General features: G+C 38.1%; 1 protein-coding gene across 1 annotated transcript in view; it reads right to left on the bottom strand.

The window, feature by feature from the left end:
• Positions 1-7789, bottom strand: part of RNF150 (ring finger protein 150) — a 427096-nt gene that overhangs the window by 200803 nt on the left and 218504 nt on the right. Inside the window, exon 2 of the mRNA XM_006887018.1 lies at positions 5573-5823. Within this exon, the coding sequence (XP_006887080.1) occupies positions 5573-5823 (251 nt within the window). The remainder of the gene's footprint in view (positions 1-5572; positions 5824-7789) is intronic.

The raw sequence follows: 7789 nt of genomic DNA, 5'->3' as shown, positions 1-7789 counted from the left end.
TAATTAGAGAGCCCTGGTGGCCTAGCGGTAAGGAGTTGCACTGCCAACCATAGGCACATGGTTTTAATCCACTAGCTGCTCCACAAGAGAAAAGGCGGGTAGTCTGCTCCTGTGTGATTTACTGCCTCTGAAAACTCACTAGAGTTTTCAACCCATAAGCCAATTCTGTAATTCCAACTTGATGGTTAACAATATTAAAAGTACTATAATAAGAATATATTGTTGTGTTATGTGCCTTTGAGTCAGAACAGACTCAAGCTGAACTGAGTGAGTTTTCAAAGGCTATAAAATGCATAGGAGGAGATTATCCATTTTACTCATGTGAAGGAGCTGGCACATTTGAACTGCCTTCCTTTAGGTTGGCAGCACAATTCTTTACCACTAAGCCCCATGGTTCCTTATAATAATATGAAGTGTATATTATGTTTAAAGGAACTCTACTTCTCTAGTGGGTAAGGAGTTGCACTGCGAACACAAAAGCACACAGTTTGAATACACTCACAGCTCCATAAGAGAAAGATGGAAAGTCTCCTATGTGATTTACAGCTTCTGAAAAACCTATTGGAGTGTCAGCTACGAGTCAGTTACAACTCGATGGCAAGTAACAACACTATGCATAGGCTTGTTCTAAGAGGGAAGTGTGTGTGTGTTTATTACATATCTGTTACCCTTAATGGATTTTGTTTTCAAAATTGTACATTCATTGTACAGAATAGAAAACTGGGCACAGATTTAAGTAATTTGCCTAGGATCAGACAGTTACCAATAAAGCCAGGATCTGAACCAGCAATTATGACAGCAGAGCCTATGCTTTTAACCCAAACCAAAAACCTACTGTTATTAAGTCTTTTCTCACCATCTCTCAGTTTTTGAGGCTAAATCACCACCAGAGGAGACTGAGGAATGGCTGCTGTTTTTAGGGGCTGTCAAGCCAAGGATGACTTATAGTGACCCTATGAACAATAGATCTCCCCGCCCTATCAGGTGCCACCCTTACAATCTCTGATACATTCAAGCCCCTTGCTCTAGTCACTGTGTCAGTTGACCCAATTGAGAGTCTTCCCCTCTTTGGCATTCCTCTACCTTTCCATTTGATTTAACTTTCAAATTGCTTTAATTCTAAAGCAATATAAAGATACACACAGAAAAAGGAAGACAAAATGGAAAATTCTAGGGGGAAAAAACCAATAAAGGGAAATTAGTTGTAAATATTATACTTTTCTCTCATTGCCTTCTCATAGCTGATCCTCCAACAGATTCCTGAGGCTGTAAACTACACAGGAAGAGATTATCCATCTTTCTTCCTTGGGGCTGCTGGCTGATTCAAACCACCAGGAGCATCACCTATGGGTTAGGAGCACAATTCCTACAGAGTATACCACCAGTATATTACCAGCATATTTAATTTAAAACAATATAAATCAATATATTAATGGTATAGATTAGAGAGTATCAAAATGGAACAAAACACATAGAGAAATTGAAAATATGCTAGGTGGCACACTAAGCATAAGGGGAAAAGATGAATAATTCAACAAATACCATTTATAAAACTAATAGGTCATCTGAAGGAACATAACAGCTTCTAACTCCATTCTTTACACTGAAACATGTTATTTCTAGGTTAAATATTTAATCACAAAAGTGAAGTAAAAAAATAGTGGATTAAAAAAGTGTGAGCATATTTGTCCATTTGCTGTTATTATGTACCATCAAGTTGGACTGACTTCGAACTGAACCTTCAGTGGGTTTTCAAAGGCAGTTAATCACATGGGAAGGGAAAGCCCATTTGTCTCCCACAGAGCAGCTGGTAGCTTTGAACCTCCTGCCTTTGGGTTGGTACCACAAGTCTTTACACACCAGACTACCAGAACTACCTATTTTTCTAGTCTCGGCTTATAAAAGAACTCAGAAGCTTTGTGAAAGGATTGATAATTTCTGTTATATAGAAAAAAAATTCTACATGGTTGAAAGCACCACAGATAAAAATAGAAGATAATGATAGTTGGGAGAAAAATTGAATTATTTATCAGGAAAATAAAAGGTTATATAAGAACTCAAAATTGTTGAGTTTTAGGAGTTCTTTATATATTCTGGATACAAGTTGCTTATGAAATGTAATATTTGAAAATTTAAAAAAGATAAAAAATAGCCAACATTACTTGAAAGTGATAAATATAGATACTTAAAAGAAAAAAATTTCCACATTTCCTATTAAATGTGAAAGAATGTGTTACTTGAAAGAAGAAAAATGTGAAACTATTTTTTACCTATCCAACGATAGATATCAAGAAGTTAGAATACATTCTTTTGATGAGAATAGGTGGGAATAGTAATTCTTTTTGGATAAAATGTATATTGGATCTTGAACAAAATAAAAGAATATCAGAAAGAAAAAAAATAAAATGTGTGTTGGTTTAACTTTTTTAAGCTGACAACTTGGCAATATCCTAGTTTAAAATATAAATACCCCTGCCAAGGCAAGTAAAATTCCACTTTGACTTTATAGATAAATCACATTCTATTTTTGTTTTCAAACAACACCCACCAATGTAACTGGTATGCTTACAAAACTATCATGGAATTTTGTCATTTGGCAAAAATCTATGAAACTTGTACATTAGTTGAGTAAAATATCATATTCGTGCTAAGTGTCATACGAGAAACAGGGCCAATAGTAAAGCCTGGCATATCCACACAATAATGCAATTTTATGCAAGAATTGGAAATGAGAAGGCAGTTTACTTTGGAGATAGATATGACATAATCACTATGATAATTTTCAGGAAGGGTGTGGGGTTAGTGTACTACCTTTTTTTTAAAGTTACATGAGCCCATATGTTTATGAATGTATTAAAAAAATCCCATGCAATGACTGTATGAAACACAGTATGAATGAAGAAGAGTGTGAAACACAATGTATATGAGTTTTGTGAGCAAACCAATATAAAATTTTTTTTAAAAAGAGAAAAAAATCCTATGAAGATGTAGTATTCTAGAGAAAGGAAGGCTGAGGAATAGAAATAGGACAACAATTACTTTTAATTATATACTTTTCTGTACAGTTTGAATTTTATAATATCTATTAGATATATTACATTTTTACAATATATAATTTAATTATACATTAATTGCTTTAAAAAAGTTTCCATTTTTCTTTTCCTCTTCTCCCCATAAGGAAGGAAACCTAGCTCTTTCCAAATCACATTAACATTCTTAGCATAATCTCATCTCATTTCCCATTTCTTTCTTTGTCATTTTACTTAAATTTTAAAAAAGTCCAAAGAATGAGCAAAAGGAATGTGGTACAAAGCACTTTCATTTAACACAACACTAAGAAAAATATGTATATAGAACACTTCTGAAAAAATTACCTAGCAGAGATTTACAGTGCTTATGTTCAATTCTCATAGGTGAGACTAGGGAGGATAGAAGGAGAATTGATGCCTTTGAGCTGTGGTGCTGGAGGAAAGTATTGAGGGTACCATGGACAGCTAGGAAAAGAAACAGATTCATCCTGGAGAGGGTTAAATCGGGCGGCTCCTTGGAGGCAAGGATTCTGAGGCTTTGTCTAACATACTTTGGACATGTTGTAAGGAGGGACCGGTCCTTGGAGAGGGATATCATGCTTGGGAGGGTGGAGGGACAGCACAGAAGGGGAAGACCCTTTATGAGGTGGATTGATTCAGTGATTGGGGTAATCGGGATGGATGTGTCAGAGGCAGTGCAATTGGCACAGGATAGAGCAGAGTTTAGGGCTATTGTACATAGGGTCGCTATGAGTCGCAAGCGACTTGACGGCACATAACAACAACAATAACAACAACAATATCATCTTCAATTGTCATTGACTTACTGTTGACTTACTGCTGGCAAGTCAGGACCACCTCATAACTCCAAGAGTTTTCAGAGGCTGTAAATTGCATGGGGGGGGGAGGAGATTGCCCACCTTTCTCCCAAGGAGCACCTGGTGGATTCATATCACCAACCTTTGGGTTGGCAGTACAATTCCTTACTCACTAGGCCACCAGAGCTCATTATTTTGAATCAAGAATATTATATTGAGTTAACTGGCTTTTGCTTGATATTTTCTGTGATTTGCAAAGTTTATACGATAATATCCATTCTTTTGTCCATCCGTGGGAAGTTCAGTGCCCCTCTCCAACAGCACAGCTCAAAGGTATCAATTCTCCATTTAACATGTATGAACAGTGCTCAGGCTGTTCATTCACAGGGTCACTTTGAGTCGTCTACGACTCGACAGCATTAAACAACAACAAACAACATTCATTGTCCAGCTCTCACATGCATAGCAAGTGACCAGAAAAACTATTGTCTCAATCAGTTGCAACTTAGTACTCAAACTGACATCATTACTCCCCAGAAACTTTCAGAGGTCCTTAACTGCAGACTTTCCCAATGTAATACATCTTCTGATTTTCTGATTGCTGGTACAAAGTTTGTTAATTGTTGGTTCATGTAAGACGAAGTTGTTGACAGTTTCAATCACTTCTCCATCCATCATGATGTTGCTTATTGGTCCAGAAGTAAGAATCTTTGTTTTCTTGACATTGAGATGCAATCCATACTGCAGGCTGTATTCCTTGATCTTCTGCAGTAAGTGCTTCAAGTCTTCCTCACATTGAGCAAACAAGGTTGTGTCGTCTGCATAACACAGGTTATTTATTGATGCATCTCCTTCTGGTTCATGCCACATTCCTCTTCATAGAGTGCAAGTTCTCGAATAATTTTCTCAGCATACAGACTGACTCGGTATGGAGAAAGAATACAATCCTGACATACTCACTTAATTTTAAACTAAGCAGTGTTTCCCTGCTGTGTTTGCACAACAGCCTGTTGGTCTATGAATGGGTTTCATAAAAGCACAATGAAGTGCTCTAGGATTCCTATTCTTCTCAGTGTCAGCCACAACTTGTTATTATCCACACAGTCAAATGCCTTTACATAGTTAATAAAGTACAAATAGACATTCTTCTGGTATTTTCTACTTTCAGCCAGGGTCCATCTGACATCAGCAATGATATCCCTGGTGCCACGGCCTCTTCAAAATCCTGTTTGAACACCTGGCAGTTCCCTATGTACTGTTCCAGCTATTTTTGAATGAACTTCAGCAGTAATTTGTTTGTATGTGATATAAATTATATCACTGAACATCCCATGGACTTTCAAAAGAACAAATAAATATGTCTTGAAGAGGATGCAGCCAGAGTGCTCTTTGGAGGCAAGAATGAAGAGGCTTTGCCTAACATACTCTGGGCATGTTGCTAGGAGGAGCTATTCCTTGGAGAAGGACATGATGCTGGGAAGGGTGGGTGCAGGGAAGGAGAGGAAGACCCTCGACCAGGTGAATTAGCACAGTGACTGAGACAACGGGCTCTTGTGTGTCAGGAAGTGATACAGGATAGGACGGAGTTCAGATCCACTGTTCATAGGGCCGTTATGAGTCATACTTTTCTCGATGGCACCTAACAATAACAACAACAACAACATACAATAATATAAATGACTTTTAAATAGTTCTTTATTTATTTTTTTAATGTGAGCTACTCACCTGGTTCCTGTCTCTGGCATTTGCATAACGAAACCTCTGGATATAATAAAAGACCAGCCATGCGAGGGAAATGATCATCAGGACAATGAAGGAGATGGAGACAAACACAACCGAGGTGCGGCTCACGTATTTCTGCAAGTTCCGGGTCCCGATGGTGATGTACATGGTCACGGTGATGTTTCTCTCCAGCAGGCTGACAATCTCCTTCCCTTTTGGCTCAGGAATCATTATTGCCACTATGTCTTCCACATCTGTTACGAGAGGGGCAAGAAAGGGGCAGTAAAAGTAAGGGGGTAAGAAAGGAAGGGGGAGTCACCATCAAGTGTATGGGTGAAGTCACCTGCCATCCTGTAGTGAGACAACTCCTGACAATTCTGTCAGGCTAAGGTCTAACAACAGATAACTGAGTCAAATGTCTAGGGACTGACTGGATGGTGAAAATGGTTAATGTTTTCAACTACTAACTGAAAGACTGCAGGTTCAAGTCAGCCCAGAAGTGCCTTAAAAAACAACTTGACGATCTACTTCAGAACTATATGGAGCAAAGTTCTGACACATACTAGGGACACTGTAATGGCTACCTCCTCCCCTGACCCACAGTTCTCTAGGGATGCTGCTATTTTATAAATGAGAAAAGAGCCTAAATTGAATTAATAATTCTGACATCAGTGAGGTCATGATTGCGCCCTGCTAAACCACTCTCTTTCTAACTTTCTAAGGTGCGCAGCCCATGTTCAGAATCTGGTAAAGGTAACCCTTCTGGTCTAGCCCTGTGCACGGTTTTATATGCTGCACTCCACAGACCCCCTGGGAAATGGTCAAGCACTTTCTCTTCCTTGCACCTCCTCTCCCTCAACCAGCCATGACAAATGGGTGAAATGCTGAGTTCCTTTTCAACAGCCAGAGCACATTCTCCCTCTCCCTTCCCCACAGACATCATGAGGACTCAATTACAAATCTCCATCATTTCCAAGGCAATTTTCTCCTACAGTGAGTACGCAAGCAACCAAACAGTTTTTTTAAAAGCTCTAATTCTATCACCAGCATAAAGGAATAGGCTCAGTAATATTTTCTACTTATTGCACCCAATTCAATGGAAATGACTTAGATATCCTGAAGCAGAGGGAGGATGGAGGCAGACGTACAGAAAATTCTAGGATGCCTGTATTTCCACTCTTAAAGACTCCCACCTCACTCACCTGGGACTAGACGGTGTCAAGGAAAAGTGTAATTTCTCCAGTTCAGGTTATGTATGTTATTGTCTTAATTCTTCACCACACTGGGTGAAGCACAACCTCTGGGTAAGGGACTCTGGGACAGCACCCTCATGTTGTCAGGAAGAGAGACCGCACAAAGGGCAGAGGTCTGACTCTACCTCTCCTTTTTAAAACTGGTTTTGCATATCATCATTCATATACATCATGTTTTGTAGATGTACTTTTTGTTTTATACAACCTATTTTATATCATCTAGTACCATTGCTCTATGCTTCTTATCACCCACCCATGTTTTCAAGGCTCCACTGATCCCTTCCCATTACCTCACCCCATCCACCATTAACTTCTCCTATTCCAGTATTTTTCACTTTCCCCTTTTTCTGACCCTCTCTTTTCCCTTTTGAACACTTTATCTTACTCAGTCATCCTATTTACACAACAGTGGTCTAGTGCAATATTTAGGGGAGACTAGAAAGCATTTTGCTGAGTGAAATACCTCCATCACAGAAGTTTGCCTTTCCAAGTGGTGATATCTCTTGTATCACAAAGTTAAAAGAGTGAAACTAGGCACTTCCATTTAACAGAAATGCTTTCATAGAATTAATTATACTTTATCCTACATACTTATATTTCTTTTTAAAAAGTCTCTTTTACCGTTGCTCATAGAAACTTTATAGCTTTAGGTTTGTTTACTTTTTTGGTTTGTTTTTTTTTTTACATTTTGATCTTGAATGTCCTAATGTATTTTAATGCAAAACAGTATTGATGGATATCTCCAAATTGTAGTAGGTAGAGAGAAACAAGACTTAATTTCTCTTTTGGTATTCAATTAATGTTTGTGTTTTTTTCTTCTTCTTAACTCTCAAACATATCTGGGTCTACTTCTGGTTTGTTAGATTGGTTTGTTTGGTTTTGGTTGTTTTCCTTTGAGGATGAGTGATCTATCTTTTCTTAAACTTTAAACAGGCTATTCTAGTTCTGTAGGTTTTTATTATTATTA

This window comes from Elephantulus edwardii, unplaced genomic scaffold (assembly GCF_000299155.1).
Source record: "Elephantulus edwardii isolate Elephantulus edwardi_28Jun2011 unplaced genomic scaffold, EleEdw1.0 scaffold00053, whole genome shotgun sequence".
Lineage (NCBI taxonomy): Eukaryota > Metazoa > Chordata > Mammalia > Macroscelidea > Macroscelididae > Elephantulus > Elephantulus edwardii.
The sequence above is the reverse complement of the archived record's forward strand: the minus strand, read 5'-3'. Positions and strand labels throughout refer to the sequence as shown.